This window comes from Leptosomus discolor, chromosome 12, assembly GCF_034619465.1.
Source record: "Leptosomus discolor isolate bLepDis1 chromosome 12, bLepDis1.hap2, whole genome shotgun sequence".
NCBI lineage: Eukaryota > Metazoa > Chordata > Aves > Leptosomiformes > Leptosomidae > Leptosomus > Leptosomus discolor.
This window is the reverse complement of record NC_141402.1, coordinates 12,298,694-12,316,325: the sequence shown is the minus strand read 5'-3', so window position 1 is coordinate 12,316,325 and position 17,632 is coordinate 12,298,694. Positions and strand designations below refer to the sequence as shown.

Genomic DNA, 17,632 nt, shown 5'->3' with positions numbered 1-17,632 from the left:
ATGTCCATACAAATGACATGCAATAAAGCTTTCTCCAGGCACAAGAGTTAACTGCAATGTAGCTACACTGTTTTCTTGTTTTGTTCTTTAGAGACCCATGACAGCTTTTTTGCCAAAATACCTGTTTTGTGATCAAATGGAAAAATATTTGCATATTTCTATGATTACACAAAGGTATTTTGACTGTTGTCTGGTTTTACCCTTGAATATTGTATCACTTAAAAAAAAAAGCAAACACTGAGATTTAATTAATTGACTTTTATTTTTTTTACAAGTAAGAAATGAGAAAAGCTGGTAACAGAAACTGACATAAGATCTGTTAAAGAAGGAGCACAAGTGATTCTGGGGAAAACATGATTCCAGCTTCCCTAGGGTCTCTGCTCTTTTTCCACTGATCATCTCTTTCTTTTACTGAATTTCCATTTGGAATCATATCCTTCAGATTTTTTCACTTGGGAGCCATGTGCTGCAGGGGTATTTGAAGTGCATGCGTTCGTACACTGGCATTGTTCCACATAGATGTAGTTATAATTTATGCTTGTTCCATTTTGGCAAGTCAGGGTCACCTCTCTTGTTTGGCTGCTGAGCTCCTGGCAGCAACTACACGCGTGTTCCATCTGGTTTGCCTCAAGGGAGTACCTGTGTTCCGTCAGGAAAAGAAAATACATCTGTTCATTAAAAACTGACACTCAGTGACATTTGTTTTGGGGTTTGTTGGGGGTGATTTTTTTTTTTTTACATCCTCTCTTCTTCCTTCCTACACACACGAGTGTGATTTCCATTACCTGTCTCTTCAACAGTGCAACTGTCCTTGCTTCCATTGAGTCTAATCCTACCTAATGGTTTCATAGAAACACCTTAACTTTGTTGCTATTCTGTGATTCTCCAGTCATGGAGGCTGGAAAAGACCCTTAAGATAATCACGTCCAACTGTTAACCCAGCACTACCCAGCCCACCACTAAACCATGTCCTTAAGCGCCACATCTACACGTCTTTTAAATACTTCCAGGGATGGTGATGCCACCACTTCCCTGGGCAGCCTGTTCCAGGGCTTGACATCCCTTTCCATGAAGAAACTTTTCCTAATGTCCCATCTAAATCTCCCTTGGTGCAACTTGAGGCCGTTTCCTCTCATCCTGTCACTTGGGAGAAGAGACCAACCCCCACCTCACTATAGCCCCCTGTCAGGCAGTTGTAGAGACCCACAAGATCTCCCTCTTCTCCAGGCTAGACAACCCCGGTTCCCTCAGCCACTCCTCACAGGACTTGTTCTCCAGACCCTTCACCAGCTTCATTGCCCTTCTCTGGACACACTCCAGCTCCTCAGTTTTTTCCTTGCAGTGAGGGGCCCAAAACCGCGCACAGTGTTCGAGGTGTGGCCTCACCAGCACTGATTACAGGGGCACGATCACCTCCCTGCTCCTGCTGGCCATACCATTGCTTATACAGGCCAGGATGCTGCTGGCCTCCTTGCCCACCTGGGCACATGGCTGGCTCATGTTCAGCTGGCTGTTGACCAATGCCCCCAGGTCCTTTTCCACGGGGCAGCTCTCCAGCCACTCCTCCCCAAGCCTGTAGCGCTGCCTGGGGTTGTTGTGACCCAAGGGCAGGACCTGGCACTTGGCCTTGTTGAACCTCCTGCAATTGGCCTCAGCCCTTCGGTCCAACCTGTCCAGATCCCTCTGCAGAGCCTTCCTACCCTCCAGCAGATCCACACTCCCGCCCAATTTAGTGTCATCTGCAAACTTACTGAGGATGCACTCGATCCCCTCATCCAGATCATTGATGAAGATTAATATTAAACAGGACTGGGCCCAGTACTGAGCCCTGGGGAACATCACATGTGACCGGCCACCAACTGGATTGAACTCCATCCCCCACCCCTCTTTGGGCCCAACCAAACAGTTTTCACCCAGCAAAGAGTTCGCCCATCCAAGCCCTGAGCAGCCAGTTTCTCCAGTAGAATGTTGTGGGAAATGGTGTCGAAGGCTTTACAACACCCACAGCCTTTCCCTCATCCACTGAGCACATCACCTTGTCACAGAAGGAGATCGGTCAGTCAAACAGGACCTGCCTTTCACAAACGCACGCTGACTGGGCCTCATCACCTGGTTGTCCTGTACGTGCCGTGTGATGGCACTCAAGATGATCTGCTCCATAACCTTCCCTGGCTTCCCGAGGTCAGACTGACAGGTCTGTAGTTCCCCAGATCCTCCTTCTGGCCCTTCTTGTAGATGGGTGTCACATTTGCTAACCTCCTGTCACCTGGGACCTCCCCAGTTAGGCAGGACTGCTGGTAAATGATGGAAAGTGGCTTGGTGAGCACTTCTGCCAGCTCCCGCAGTACCCTTGGGTGACTGATTAACTTCAGAGACCAATATAAATGAAGTATAAATGAAAACATAGAAATGCTAAGTTTTTGGAACTTACACTGAGGAGCCGGGACAAGTTCCTTCACAATATGCCAGCTCAACAGGTTTAGAAGATTCACAGTCACCGTGGCGGATCACAGTTTCTTTGCTGTAAGGTTTGCATTTTGGAGCTTCATAAAAAAGAAGGGGGGAAAAAACATATACTTGAAATCTCTAGTTCAGAACTAAATGAAAACGAAAACAATTTCAAGTGCATGGTGCCTGATTATTGAGAATGTGACTGTCAGGTGGGGGTACTGTGTAAGATATCTGGGGTTTTCAGGTTCTTCTTTGATTTCATCTGTACAGTGTCTTTGGAAAATAGTGCAGAAGCTTGAGCATTGGGGATTGAAGTTGTGGTCTTCGGTATCAGGAAAACAAATTTGCTTTTTCCTTTTGAATAAATAGTGAAACACAGGGCCTTGATAAATGGAATACATGAAAACTGGGGGAGTGAAGAATCCTTCCATCCACTTAAAGATAGTTAGAAGTTGAATACAGGGCTTTTCCAGCAGAAAAGATGAACACAGCTTTACTTACGTTTACATATTTTGCAGCAGCCATCGGGAGTAGTCTCTGCTTCATCCTTTGCAAAAGTAAAGGAGGATTTGTATTAATGCGCGGGTGACAATCATGAGTAAGAATATGAGTTGGCATTACTGGTACTGAGCAGAAGGCTCCTCCGTGATGAACACGGAATGGAACGATGGATGACTTGCTGTCCCCACCATACAAGTCTTGAATCCTCGTAGCCCTATGTAAAAATACTAATTTTTTCTTATTACTAATGTTACAGTAATTAAAAAAAAAATTAAAAAAAAAAAGACATTCCTGCAACGTTAGTGAAAGGGGTTTGTTGTATTCTTCCTTGCCCTTCCTTGTTCTTTTAAAGTGCATTCAATCTATGAAGAATTGATTAAAACTTACAGGTTCGCACTCTCCTGGGTCGTACTCGGGGCATACTCTTTTACTTTGGACTGCAACAAATTGATCTTCAATTTTTTCACACTTGTAATGGCTGCAGTGATCAAGTAGCAAGATCTCACCAACCTAAGATTTTTATAAGAAAAGCAAACAATTGGTTTTTTCCTTTGTGATCAAGTATAGTACAATTACTTCAAAAATGTCTGAGCTAAGTAAGTTCTTGCACCTCAAAGATTCTCAGATGCCTCTGAGCTTCTTTCAAGTGGCAAAAGCAACATTTTGCAAACTGTAGCTGGCTTGAAAGATTAAATCCTGGATCTGAACACTCAGAGCACAAATTAGAAACCATTGCCCAGTTAACCACATGTATCAAGAATTTATTATTCCAAGTAAGTGTTCAATTCAGAAAACTAGTGTGGTGTTTTCAGAGAAATACCAGTATTAGATTTTTACTAGTAGGCGACATGAGGTGACTCCTGGCTGTTCTAACCTGTGTTGGCTAATAGAGAGATCTGAAAAGGAAAGGAATACTTACATTGAGCACATGAACAGTGTTGTTACTTAGTTTGATTTTGCAAGCTACTTCAACACACTTCCCACAGCACTCTCCGTTCTCCATCACGTACTGATGACCCTACTCACGGGGAGATGAAGGAGAAGGTATATTGAGCTGGTGATGGAGAAGTCCAGTCTTCCCATCACTGAGGGCTGACTGGGCAGCCTAGAGAACCTGAACTCACCGATGGGCAGGATGTTTCACATTGAACTGATTCACAATGCACAATATTTGCCTCAGTCACTGGATCTTTCTCAGAACTGCAGGTACATTTCTTACATGAATTGAGGACTGTTGACATCCCGACCTGGAAGACAGGAAAAAAAAATTCAAGTGGCAACAGTTTCTCTATAACGCATAGATGGAGTTGAAAGCATTGCCGCTGAATGCGGCTGAAATGCGACTGAGTTGTTCGACCCTCTTTGACCATAAAGTTTGGCTTTATGCCTTGCCAGAAAGTACGCATCAGGAGGAAACTAAATGAAGCAACATAAAAGAGAAAAGTAAATAAAATGCAGGTAAGACTGGTTTTTATTGTCTCATTATTTTACCAGCTTTTTAGTGCTCCATTTAATATTTTTTCCCTGTAAGTCATATTCAGGGGTTATTAAACAACTGTAATTTACTAATAGAGATTAAAATGATTGGATACTTATGCAGATACCTGAGCAGAGATAGAAACGTACACATAGATTTTAGTCTTTCTGAAATGTATCTCCAAAAGGCTCTAGTGCTAATATTTAATTTTTGACTAATGTCCTAAATAGTACTGATTTTGGCAAAAGATTTAGGTACCAATTAAAGCAAAAATGCTAGCTTTGTTTTTGAAGGTTCTCTGGGCTTATTTCAAAGAGTGGTTGAGTTTGGGCTATTTGTCAGCTCATTTGGAAAATTCATTAGTTCCAGAAGTTGTAGAGAGCTTAAAAAAAAAGTAATTCACTAAAAATGGTACACTCTTGGTTTATGCTACATGTTGAAGAACTTTCTCAAAGGCTTATTTCGGTAGAAAAGGTGTACATTTCACCTCCAGCAATATACCACTGTAAGTATAACATTCTCACCTTGTACATTGTACCGTTAATCACACAGACGTTAGGTATTGGTTCTGAAAAACAACAACAAAATTCAGGAGTAAACTCAAATTCTGAGACTTCCTGAGAAGTCAAGATGTTACCAAGTTTCATTAGTAACACAGAGATTGTGGAAAACTTGAATTCAATCCCCCCCTACATTCTTAGACCTCATATTTCTTATAGCTGGATGTTTAAGTAAAGTTTCTTTTTTGAACTTAGCTAGAAGAGTTGAGGAGGAATGGCTTCAAACTCTAGCTATGCATAAAAAAAATCCTTTTTTTGCCCTTTCGATATCAGGTTTACTTCAAATTAGATTAGTTGTTTCCTCTCTGAACCCTCGAAGTCCAGTAACCTTCAAAGATGCCTTTCTTATTGATTCTTTATGGCCCCTCAGAACACAGCTTGGATGGAAGATTGACTCTGAATAGAAAAAAGGTGCTCTTGCTGTGGTAATATAAATAACTGGTAACATGGCAGAGCCCATTCATGTCTTTCACAGAACTGCTTCAAACCTGGCTGTTCCTTTGTCTTAACCTTCCTGTTTCGGGCTTAATTTATGGCTACCTTTTTCTTTTAATTCTTTTGTATAAATATATGTGTATAAAAACATACATAGTATAAATATATAGAACTTGAATTTTTAAATTTTCATGAGCATTCAACAACTGTAAGTATTATTTTTCATACATTGACAATTCAGTTACTGATTGCAATTCAATGTTATTGCTTCATGTTACTTGCTTTTGTAGTTAACTGTTAAGTTTTCTGCTGGCTTATGCTTATGTTGATGCATCTTAGTTTAGCTACAGTTAGGCTAATGTTAATGTGCTCTGATGTTACATTACTAACATTAAATAAAATGCATTAATAACCTTTATGATTACAGACACAGAGATTGACCACTTGAAGGTTCAAAGTATTATCCTGCTCTCCCACCTGTTCCAATTCTCTCAGCACACTTCGTTGAAAATAACATTTTGCTTTAAAATAAACTTCTAATGCATACTTAGGAAAAAAAAAAAAAAGTGTATTCACTGAGCCAAAACAATTCAAGGAAAGTTTTGGTCTTATTGTGATAAACAAAGAACTTGCTTAGATATTACCAGAAGTGCAAATGTAATTTACCAGGGTGTGTAGCCTGGTATTTATGTATGTATTTTTAATACTTACTGCATTTAAATTCAGGACAACATGGGTCTTTTGGTGGCATTACAGGCACAGAAACAAATCCTAGGTCGCAGTCTTCTGTCTGGTTTGTTTGGCACGGGAGCGGCTGGCATTGTACGGTAGCAGTGAGGGGGTCACAGACACACTCCTGGCATTCACTTATCCAGTTCTCTCCAGGCTGAAAATATGTAAAAAATTCTTAAGTGCTCTCTCACCCTAGTTGTTCTCTTTCAACTTCAGACAGGCTCTCAAAATCGGTAGAGAGTTCAGATTAGAGTTTTCTTAGCGTATGATTTCAGGCCTTCAGAGCAGGCAAGCTGAGCAATCACAGAATTTTCTTCTGTGTAGAAAGAATGAGATTTTAACACTTTCATAGCTGGTCTGCTTATTTCTGTGACATGTACATGTCTTTTATTAAAAAAAAAGTCTCTGCCATGGTATCAGTGAGCTTTTCCATCTCCAGATTACTTACAAGCCTGGCAATGCCAGGTTGAAGAATTGTGCGCTATCAGGTCACCTGTAACGTGACCAGCTTTGTTACTGAAAAGCATACAGGTTGATCTGAACTGGCTGTTAGAGGGCAGAAATTGGGCTGGTTTTGCCATGGTGATACATTAGAAAATAATGAGGGGAACCACCTTTCGTGGAGGATTGACATCAGTACAGTTTTTTTCTACTGAAGTCGTGAGGGTTGTTGCTGTGGTTGGTGAGATAGAAGAAAATACATGTTCTGTGGATGAGGCGGCTTGTGTTGTAGTTGCTGAGGCGACTGAAGTGAAAGGAGTTGTCGAATGACATGGCCCCTTGAATGGCTCAATTTCACATTCCTTGCTGCAAAGGGCATAAAAATTGCAGCCAGCCCCATCTGTTCTGTTGTATACCACTTCCCCTGTAGAGAAAAATTGGAGGAGAAATTAAAAGACCAATGAAAATACTAAGGGGAAAAAACCCAAGAAAATATTGTGAAAATATAAAGTGTATTCATGTATTATAAGTTCTATGTTTAGATGATTTTCAGAGGTTATCTTTATTTGAATAGAGTATTAAGGGTTTATATTGCTTACAAAAATTTTTATAACCATAAAAGATGATACTTACCAGGAGGAAAAAAGTTACCAAACACGTGACAAAAACACGGAGTTGTTCTGCTTGATGTACCATATGTACTTGCTTCTGTTGTGACAGGTGTGCTGGGGGAAGAACTGAAGATTGCAGAGGTGCTTGTTGTAGCATGACTTGATTGTGATGTGCCAGTTGTAGCTACTGTTGAGCACAAGAGATACTTTAGTTTGCAGCACAGGATTTTGATCTCATCGTTTTAACGTATTGGACAGGACTGTTCAACATTCCAGCAAATTGAGCCAACGTTTTTGTTATGTTAAACCATTTGACCTACTACTAGGTAGAGATTGTGGAAATCTAATTCTATGCTGCTGATAGGTAATATCAAACTATGGGGTCCACCTACTAACACAGATACTAGTAGCAGAGAGACAGAGAAATGAAAAAGTGGTTTATGTGTTGGAAGAAATACAGTGATGGTGGAAGAAGTCACAGAAGACAATGATGCCTATGTTGTTCTGATGAAATAGCTGTTTATAAACTTTCCAGAGGTAAGACAACGACCTACCTGGGCTCCTTGTGCTAGTGAAACTTATGGGAAAAACAGTGGTAGGAGTACTTCCTCCAGTAGAAGAAACAGATGTTGGAAGAATAATTGTACTACCTACGGTGGATGTCACTGATGGCTCGGGGAGGGTGGAGGCAGACGTGGGTGATGTTGGAGCCTGGGTTGCCAGAGTGGAGGTTTCTGCTGGAGCAGACGTGGCTGTGGATGTTGTGGTGCTTCCAGCAGTGCTCCTGGAGGTGCTGGCAGTGCTACTGGCTGAGGTGGGTATTGTAGGCGATGGTTTGATGGTGGTTGTTGTGCCTTCTGTTGAAGGGGGAGAGGTCCTGGTGGTGCTGGCCCTGCTGGTGGTCGTGATGATGGTCGTTCCTTGTGTTGGCGGGGCGGTGGTGCTGGGGAGAACGGTGGTGCCAGTGGTGGTTGTCACTGGTGACTGGGGAAGGGTGGAGGCAGTAATTGGTCGTGCTGGTGTTTCGGTTGCCACAGTGGAGGTTTCTGTTGAAGCTGACGTAGTCAAGGAGCCTGCAGTGGTGGCTGAGGCTGTTGATGTTATCAGGCAGTTTTTCAGGTCACAGCACAACACCCGGACCTCATAGTCAAAGCACAGGGGGTACTTTGAGATCTGATCCTCATTTCGGCACACCAGCCCAGTTTCAAGGCTGCACTCAAATTTCTGTCCCAGTTTCTCCACACTCAGATCAGGGTAGTCTTTAGCACGGCACTGGATGTCTTGTGGCTTGTCACACAGTGCATACCCAGCAGCGCGGATTTTTGTAAAGGTCTCGATGTCTCCGTTTTGGCTACCAGGGCGAGGGGAGTCCAAGTCAAACCACTGCGTCCAGGCACAGCGCGGTTGGCAGTTGTCTGTGGTGTTGGAGGTGCTGGCAGTGGTGGTGGAGGTTGAGGTGAGCTCCGTTGGTGTGGGTGTGATGGTGGTTGTTGTGCCTTCTGTTGATGGGGGGGAGGTCCTGGTGGTGCTGGCCCTGCTGGTGGTCGTGATGATGGTCGTTCCTTGTGTTGGCGGGGCAGTGGTGCTGGGGAGAACGGTGGTGCTAGTGGTGGTTGTCACGGGTGACTGCGGAAGGGTGGAGGCAGTGATGGGTGATGTTGGAACCTGGGTTGCTACAGTGGAGGTTTCTGCTGGAGCTGATGTGGTCAAGGAGCCTGCAGTGGTGGCTGAGCCTGTTGATGTTATCTGGCAGTGTTTCAGGTCACAACACAACACCCGGACCTCATAGTCAAAGCACAGGGGGTACTTTGAGATCTGATCCTCATTTCGGCACACCAGCCCATTTTCAAGGCTGCACTCAAATTTCTGTCCCAGTTTCTCCACACTCCGATCAGGGTAGTCTTTAGCACGGCACTGGATGTCTTGTGGCTTGTCACACAGTGCATACCCAGCAGCGCGGATTTTTGTAAAGGTCTCGATGTCTCCGTTTTGGCTACCAGGGCGAGGGGAGTCCAAGTCAAACCACTGCGTCCAGGCACAGCGCGGTTGGCAGTTGTCTGTGGTGTTGGAGGTGCTGGCAGTGGTGGTGGAGGTTGAGGTGAGCTCCGTTGGTGTGGGTGTGATGGTGGTGGTTGTGCCTTCTGTTGATGGGGGGGAGGTCCTGGTGGTGCTGGCCCTGCTGGTGGTCATGATGATGGTCGTTCCTTGTGTTGGCGGGGCAGTGGTGCTGGGGAGAACGGTGGTGCTAGTGGTGGTTGTCACGGGTGACTGCGGAAGGGTGGAGGCAGTGATGGGTGATGTTGGAACCTGGGTTGCTACAGTGGAGGTTTCTGCTGGAGCTGATGTGGTCAAGGAGCCTGCAGTGGTGGCTGAGCCTGTTGATGTTATCTGGCAGTGTTTCAGGTCACAACACAACACCCGGACCTCATAGTCAAAGCACAGGGGGTACTTTGAGATCTGATCCTCATTTCGGCACACCAGCCCATTTTCAAGGCTGCACTCAAATTTCTGTCCCAGTTTCTCCACACTCCGATCAGGGTAGTCTTTAGCACGGCACTGGATGTCTTGTGGCTTGTCACACAGTGCATACCCAGCAGCGCGGATTTTTGTAAAGGTCTCGATGTCTCCGTTTTGGCTACCAGGGCGAGGGGAGTCCAAGTCAAACCACTGCGTCCAGGCACAGCGCGGTTGGCAGTTGTCTGTGGTGTTGGAGGTGCTGGCAGTGGTGGTGGAGGTTGAGGTGAGCTCCGTTGGTGTGGGTGTGATGGTGGTTGTTGTGCCTTCTGTTGATGGGGGGGAGGTCCTGGTGGTGCTGGCCCTGCTGGTGGTCGTGATGATGGTCGTTCCTTGTGTTGGCGGGGCGGTGGTGCTGGGGAGAACCGTGGTCCCTATGGTGGTTGTCACAGATGACTCGGGGAAGGTGAAGGCAGTTGTGGGTGATGTTGGAGCCTGGGTAGCCAGAGTGGAGGTTTCTGCTGGAGCAGACGTGGCCGTGGACATTGGGGTGCTTCCAGCAGTGCTCCTGGAGGTGCTGGCAGTGCTGCTGGCTGAGGTGGGTATTGTAGGCGTGGGTGTGATGGTGGTTGTTGTGCCTTCTGTTGAAGGGGGAGAGGTCCTGGTAGTGCTGGCCCCACTGGTGGTTGTGATGATGGTCGTTCCTTGTGTTGGCGGGGTGGTGGTGCTGGGGAGAACCGTGGTCCCTGTGGTGGTTGTCACGGTTGACTGGGGAAGGGTGGAAGCAGTAGTTGGTCGTGCTGGTGTTTGGGTTGCCAGAGTGGAGGTTTCTGTTGAAGCTGACGTGGTCAAGGAGCCTGCAGTGGTGGCTGAGCCTGTTGATGTTATCTGGCAGTGTTTCAGGTCACAGCACAACATCCGGACCTCGTAGTCGAAGCACAGAGGGTACTTTGAGATCTGATCCTCATTTCGGCACACCAGCCCAGTTTCAAGGCTGCACTCAAATTTCTGTCCCAGTTTCTCCACACTCAGATCAGGGTAGTCTTTAGCACGGCACTGGATGTCTTGTGGCTTGTCACACAGTGCATACCCAGCAGCGCGGATTTTTGTAAAGGTCTCGATGTCTCCGTTTTGGCTACCAGGGCGAGGGGAGTCCAAGTCAAACCACTGCGTCCAGGCACAGCGCGGTTGGCAGTTGTCTGTGGTGTTGGAGGTGCTGGCAGTGGTGGTGGAGGTTGAGGTGAGCTCCGTTGGTGTGGGTGTGATGGTGGTTGTTGTGCCTTCTGTTGATGGGGGGGAGGTCCTGGTGGTGCTGGCCCTGCTGGTGGTCGTGATGATGGTCGTTCCTTGTGTTGGCGGGGCGGTGGTGCTGGGGAGAACCGTGGTCCCTATGGTGGTTGTCACAGATGACTCGGGGAAGGTGAAGGCAGTTGTGGGTGATGTTGGAGCCTGGGTAGCCAGAGTGGAGGTTTCTGCTGGAGCAGACGTGGCCGTGGACATTGGGGTGCTTCCAGCAGTGCTCCTGGAGGTGCTGGCAGTGCTGCTGGCTGAGGTGGGTATTGTAGGCGTGGGTGTGATGGTGGTTGTTGTGCCTTCTGTTGAAGGGGGAGAGGTCCTGGTAGTGCTGGCCCCACTGGTGGTTGTGATGATGGTCGTTCCTTGTGTTGGCGGGGTGGTGGTGCTGGGGAGAACCGTGGTCCCTGTGGTGGTTGTCACGGTTGACTGGGGAAGGGTGGAAGCAGTAGTTGGTCGTGCTGGTGTTTGGGTTGCCAGAGTGGAGGTTTCTGTTGAAGCTGACGTGGTCAAGGAGCCTGCAGTGGTGGCTGAGCCTGTTGATGTTATCTGGCAGTGTTTCAGGTCACAGCACAACATCCGGACCTCGTAGTCGAAGCACAGAGGGTACTTTGAGATCTGATCCTCATTTCGGCACACCAGCCCAGTTTCAAGGCTGCACTCAAATTTCTGTCCCAGTTTCTCCACACTCAGATCAGGGTAGTCTTTAGCACGGCACTGGATGTCTTGTGGCTTGTCACACAGTGCATACCCAGCAGCGCGGATTTTTGTAAAGGTCTCGATGTCTCCGTTTTGGCTACCAGGGCGAGGGGAGTCCAAGTCAAACCACTGCGTCCAGGCACAGCGCGGTTGGCAGTTCTCTGTGGTGTTGGAGGTGCTGGCAGTGGTGGTGGAGGTTGAGGTGAGCTCCGTTGGTGTGGGTGTGATGGTGGTTGTTGTGCCTTCTGTTGATGGGGGGGAGGTCCTGGTGGTGCTGGCCCTGCTGGTGGTCGTGATGATGGTCGTTCCTTGTATTGGCGGGGCGGTGGTGCTGGGGAGAACCGTGGTCCCTATGGTGGTTGTCACAGATGACTCGGGGAAGGTGAAGGCAGTTGTGGGTGATGTTGGAGCCTGGGTAGCCAGAGTGGAGGTTTCTGCTGGAGCAGACGTGGCTGTGGATGTTGTGGTGCTTCCAGCAGTGCTCCTGGAGGTGCTGGCAGTGCTGCTGGCTGAGGTGGGTATTGTAGGCGTGGGTGTGATGGTGGTTGTTGTGCCTTCTGTTGAAGGGGGAGAGGTCCTGGTAGTGCTGGCCCCACTGGTGGTTGTGATGATGGTCGTTCCTTGTGTTGGCGGGGCGGTGGTGCTGGGGAGAACCGTGGTCCCTGTGGTGATTGTCACGGTTGACTGGGGAAGGGTGGAAGCAGTAGTTGGTCGTGCTGGTGTTTGGGTTGCCAGAGTGGAGGTTTCTGTTGAAGCTGACGTGGTCAAGGAGCCTGCAGTGGTGGCTGAGCCTGTTGATGTTATCTGGCAGTGTTTCAGGTCACAGCACAACATCCGGACCTCGTAGTCGAAGCACAGGGGGTACTTTGAGATCTGATCCTCATTTCGGCACACCAGCCCAGTTTCAAGGCTGCACTCAAATTTCTGTCCCAGTTTCTCCACACTCAGATCAGGGTAGTCTTTAGCACGGCACTGGATGTCTTGTGGCTTGTCACACAGTGCATACCCAGCAGCGCGGATTTTTGTAAAGGTCTCGATGTCTCCGTTTTGGCTACCAGGGCGAGGGGAGTCCAAGTCAAACCACTGCGTCCAGGCACAGCGCGGTTGGCAGTTGTCTGTGGTGTTGGAGGTGCTGGCAGTGGTGGTGGAGGTTGAGGTGAGCTCCGTTGGTGTGGGTGTGATGGTGGTTGTTGTGCCTTCTGTTGATGGGGGGGAGGTCCTGGTGGTGCTGGCCCTGCTGGTGGTCGTGATGATGGTCGTTCCTTGTGTTGGCGGGGCGGTGGTGCTGGGGAGAACCGTGGTCCCTATGGTGGTTGTCACAGATGACTCGGGGAAGGTGAAGGCAGTTGTGGGTGATGTTGGAGCCTGGGTAGCCAGAGTGGAGGTTTCTGCTGGAGCAGACGTGGCCGTGGACATTGGGGTGCTTCCAGCAGTGCTCCTGGAGGTGCTGGCAGTGCTGCTGGCTGAGGTGGGTATTGTAGGCGTGGGTGTGATGGTGGTTGTTGTGCCTTCTGTTGAAGGGGGAGAGGTCCTGGTAGTGCTGGCCCCACTGGTGGTTGTGATGATGGTCGTTCCTTGTGTTGGCGGGGTGGTGGTGCTGGGGAGAACCGTGGTCCCTGTGGTGGTTGTCACGGTTGACTGGGGAAGGGTGGAAGCAGTAGTTGGTCGTGCTGGTGTTTGGGTTGCCAGAGTGGAGGTTTCTGTTGAAGCTGACGTGGTCAAGGAGCCTGCAGTGGTGGCTGAGCCTGTTGATGTTATCTGGCAGTGTTTCAGGTCACAGCACAACATCCGGACCTCGTAGTCGAAGCACAGAGGGTACTTTGAGATCTGATCCTCATTTCGGCACACCAGCCCAGTTTCAAGGCTGCACTCAAATTTCTGTCCCAGTTTCTCCACACTCAGATCAGGGTAGTCTTTAGCACGGCACTGGATGTCTTGTGGCTTGTCACACAGTGCATACCCAGCAGCGCGGATTTTTGTAAAGGTCTCGATGTCTCCGTTTTGGCTACCAGGGCGAGGGGAGTCCAAGTCAAACCACTGCGTCCAGGCACAGCGCGGTTGGCAGTTGTCTGTGGTGTTGGAGGTGCTGGCAGTGGTGGTGGAGGTTGAGGTGAGCTCCGTTGATGTGGGTGTGATGGTGGTTGTTGTGCCTTCTGTTGATGGGGGGGAGGTCCTGGTGGTGCTGGCCCTGCTGGTGGTCGTGATGATGGTCGTTCCTTGTGTTGGCGGGGCGGTGGTGCTGGGGAGAACCGTGGTCCCTATGGTGGTTGTCACAGATGACTCGGGGAAGGTGAAGGCAGTTGTGGGTGATGTTGGAGCCTGGGTAGCCAGAGTGGAGGTTTCTGCTGGAGCAGACGTGGCCGTGGACATTGGGGTGCTTCCAGCAGTGCTCCTGGAGGTGCTGGCAGTGCTGCTGGCTGAGGTGGGTATTGTAGGCGTGGGTGTGATGGTGGTTGTTGTGCCTTCTGTTGAAGGGGGAGAGGTCCTGGTAGTGCTGGCCCCACTGGTGGTTGTGATGATGGTCGTTCCTTGTGTTGGCGGGGTGGTGGTGCTGGGGAGAACCGTGGTCCCTGTGGTGGTTGTCACGGTTGACTGGGGAAGGGTGGAAGCAGTAGTTGGTCGTGCTGGTGTTTGGGTTGCCAGAGTGGAGGTTTCTGTTGAAGCTGACGTGGTCAAGGAGCCTGCAGTGGTGGCTGAGCCTGTTGATGTTATCTGGCAGTGTTTCAGGTCACAGCACAACATCCGGACCTCGTAGTCGAAGCACAGAGGGTACTTTGAGATCTGATCCTCATTTCGGCACACCAGCCCAGTTTCAAGGCTGCACTCAAATTTCTGTCCCAGTTTCTCCACACTCAGATCAGGGTAGTCTTTAGCACGGCACTGGATGTCTTGTGGCTTGTCACACAGTGCATACCCAGCAGCGCGGATTTTTGTAAAGGTCTCGATGTCTCCGTTTTGGCTACCAGGGCGAGGGGAGTCCAAGTCAAACCACTGCGTCCAGGCACAGCGCGGTTGGCAGTTGTCTGTGGTGTTGGAGGTGCTGGCAGTGGTGGTGGAGGTTGAGGTAAGCTCTGTTGGTGTGGGTGTGATGGTGGTTGTTGTGCCTTCTGTTGATGGGGGGGAGGTCCTGGTGGTGCTGGCCCTGCTGGTGGTCGTGATGATGGTCGTTCCTTGTGTTGGCGGGGCGGTGGTGCTGGGGAGAACCGTGGTCCCTATGGTGGTTGTCACAGATGACTCGGGGAAGGTGAAGGCAGTTGTGGGTGATGTTGGAGCCTGGGTAGCCAGAGTGGAGGTTTCTGCTGGAGCAGACGTGGCTGTGGATGTTGTGGTGCTTCCAGCAGTGCTCCTGGAGGTGCTGGCAGTGCTGCTGGCTGAGGTGGGTATTGTAGGCGTGGGTGTGATGGTGGTTGTTGTGCCTTTTGTAGAAGGGGGAGAGGTCCTGGTGGTGCTGGCCCCACGGGTGGTCGTGATGATGGTCGTTCCTTGTGTTGGCGGGGTGGTGGTGCTGGGGAGAACTGTGGTGCCCGTGGTGGTTGTTACAGATGATTGGGAGAGGGTGGAGGCAGTAGTTGGTCTTGCTGGTGTTTGGGTTGCCACAGTGGAGGTTTCTGCTGAAGCTGATGTGGTCTTATAAGCTGCTGTTGAGACTTGTGATGTCTCTGCTGTAACTGAGGTTTTGGTCAGAGGTGTTGTGCTTTCGGTGCCTCTCGGTGCTGTTGTAGGCATTTTGGTTTTTTGCGGTTGAGTTTCTTGTGTTTGTGTTGTTGGTTTTATCTTTGTCTGTATTGTAAATGCTGTTGATTTTACAGCAGCAGTTGTGAATTCTTTTGTGCTTCTCGGTGTTGTCGTTTGTATTTCTGAACATGGTACGTAGCTGCAGCATGATATTCTGATTTCATAATTATAGCAGCGCTTAGATTGTTGGTCTTTGTTATTGCATATTAATCCTCTACTTTGACTACATTGTACTGTTTGGTTAAGATTGTTTATTTCTGTATCTGGGTGTTCTTTCGCTCTGCACTGAACAGCGTTTGGGTTTTTACACACACCATATCCTTTATCTCTGAGATTTTCAAATGTTTCAAAATCTCCACTGTCCTCTTTGTCTTCAGGCTGTGAGCTGTCATACCATTCCGACCACGCGCAGACGTGCTTCACGCATACTGTTGTCACTGGTGTTGTAGTTGTCATTTCTGTAATTAAAAGGAGGAAATATAAGTCTTGTCTGTTCTTATTAAAGGAAGTGCCAGGAAGAAAATTATTCATCTTCCATACGTGGTAATGTAATATTATATATGTTACTGTGGTATTTTAATGCACTTGCTTTGACAGTCTTGAATTTAATTTCTAAGGTGGGTTTTGACCTCATGTCTGTATTATTTTTCTAGTGCCACTTTATTAAAAAATTGTAGTTAAATATATCTAATACTGTATCGTTTGTGTGGAATGTCAATATGTAGGATAATGTGATCTCGCGATTGCTATGGTGTAAAAGGAGGTTTTATTCTCCTCAATATTATCTCTGAACTTGTTTACATTTAGCTGCATAACCACACAGGCTTTAAAATATTTTTACAGGTTAATGACTTTTCTACTTATTTTAATATTTTAACATGTAATATATTAATAAATATAAAAATATATTTAACATACGTATTTTATATATAACATATTATAATGTAGAACACACATGTACGATGTATATGAAATACATAATCTAGTAAGTATTTTCTACTTATTTTAATAAGAATTCTTTCTATATTCTTAGCATTATGAAGATAACCACGTGGAATTTATACCACTTTCTTCATATGAATGTTACTTAATAGAAAACTTAAAGCTGAATATTTAGTTCTTGCTGTAGTATTGTGTAATTTTGTGGAAATATTTCTCAAAATGTCTCAGAATTACATGGTTGCTCTAGTGAGTTAACTGCAGGAATAATGTAGAATTGTGTTGCAGGAATAGAAGGAAACTGTTGATTTGCTTGTTAAATACAATTAGGAAAGGTTCCAAAGAATGGTTTTAAATAATTTGAGCATTCCCTCAAACTAGATTTCATATCTTCTGTTTGCACTAATGCGGTCAGCAATTTAAAAAATGGCAGTAATTGTCTTCTGTGTTCTCAGATGTTGGTCTAGAACGTCTGGGTTTTGTTTGCACGGAAATGAGGAGATTCTCTAGGGTGCAATGATCAATAAGCTCTATTCTTTTTTTCCCGCTAGAAAGACCATGGTGAAACAGTGGAGACTGAGTTTGTAAGAAATGCTGTACTCGTTTCTACAGCCTTGATTATGGTCACCTTTAGCGACTGAAGCTGCCAGGTGAACTGGTGGCTCCAACAGAAGTCAACGGTTTCAAGTAAAATTACATGCCATTAACTGACGAAAAAGGCCCTCCCTTTCAGGCAGTTTTCAGTCCCTTCCAGAGATCTTTCTGTTATTTTAAAGAGTATTCATGCGTACCTGAAGCAGCAGTTGTGGGCTGACTTGTAGAAAATGTAAACGGGGTTGTTGTAGAGATGCCACATGTAAAGATATTTCTGTTTATTGTTCCATTGACATCACAAGTTGCACTGAAACACCATCCCGTTCCATCTGTGGTGTTGTAGATGAGTTCACCATATTTATAGTTGTTCCCTTCATAAATGCAGTGGCATGCTGTAATTCAGAAGTAGTTTATTGTCAGTCATCTATGAAAAGAGAATAACCAGTATTTTGTTTTCTTAATAATTCTTCTTAGCTGTCTTACCTTTATCGTCAAACTTGCACTGTAAACCTTCTGATGTGCATTCACTGAAATAAAAACCATTAAAAAAACGTGTATTTTTTGATTATGAGGTAGTTTTACTAGTCATCTTTCTGCCAGATACTAGCATCAAAAGTCAGGACACTTTATTTGTGTTTATTCCTTGAATGTCCTGTTCATGTTGGCTTCTTTTTTTGCCATTGTTTTCCAAAATCCTTCTCTATATTAAC

General features: G+C 46.9%; 1 protein-coding gene across 1 annotated transcript in view; it reads right to left on the bottom strand.

The window, feature by feature from the left end:
• Nucleotides 1-395: 395 nt before the first annotated feature.
• The window catches only part of LOC104352895 (uncharacterized), a 43,042-nt gene continuing 25,805 nt past the window's right edge, over nt 396-17,632 (bottom strand). The window contains exons 28-39 of the mRNA XM_086472004.1: nt 17,406-17,449; nt 17,120-17,314; nt 7,763-15,847; nt 7,231-7,395; nt 6,858-7,021; nt 6,136-6,310; nt 4,954-4,997; nt 4,077-4,199; nt 3,340-3,462; nt 2,953-2,998; nt 2,432-2,543; nt 396-639 (exon numbers count right to left, since the gene is read on the bottom strand). Coding sequence (XP_086328130.1) covers nt 396-639; nt 2,432-2,543; nt 2,953-2,998; nt 3,340-3,462; nt 4,077-4,199; nt 4,954-4,997; nt 6,136-6,310; nt 6,858-7,021; nt 7,231-7,395; nt 7,763-15,847; nt 17,120-17,314; nt 17,406-17,449 — 9,520 coding nt within the window. The remainder of the gene's footprint in view (nt 640-2,431; nt 2,544-2,952; nt 2,999-3,339; nt 3,463-4,076; nt 4,200-4,953; nt 4,998-6,135; nt 6,311-6,857; nt 7,022-7,230; nt 7,396-7,762; nt 15,848-17,119; nt 17,315-17,405; nt 17,450-17,632) is intronic.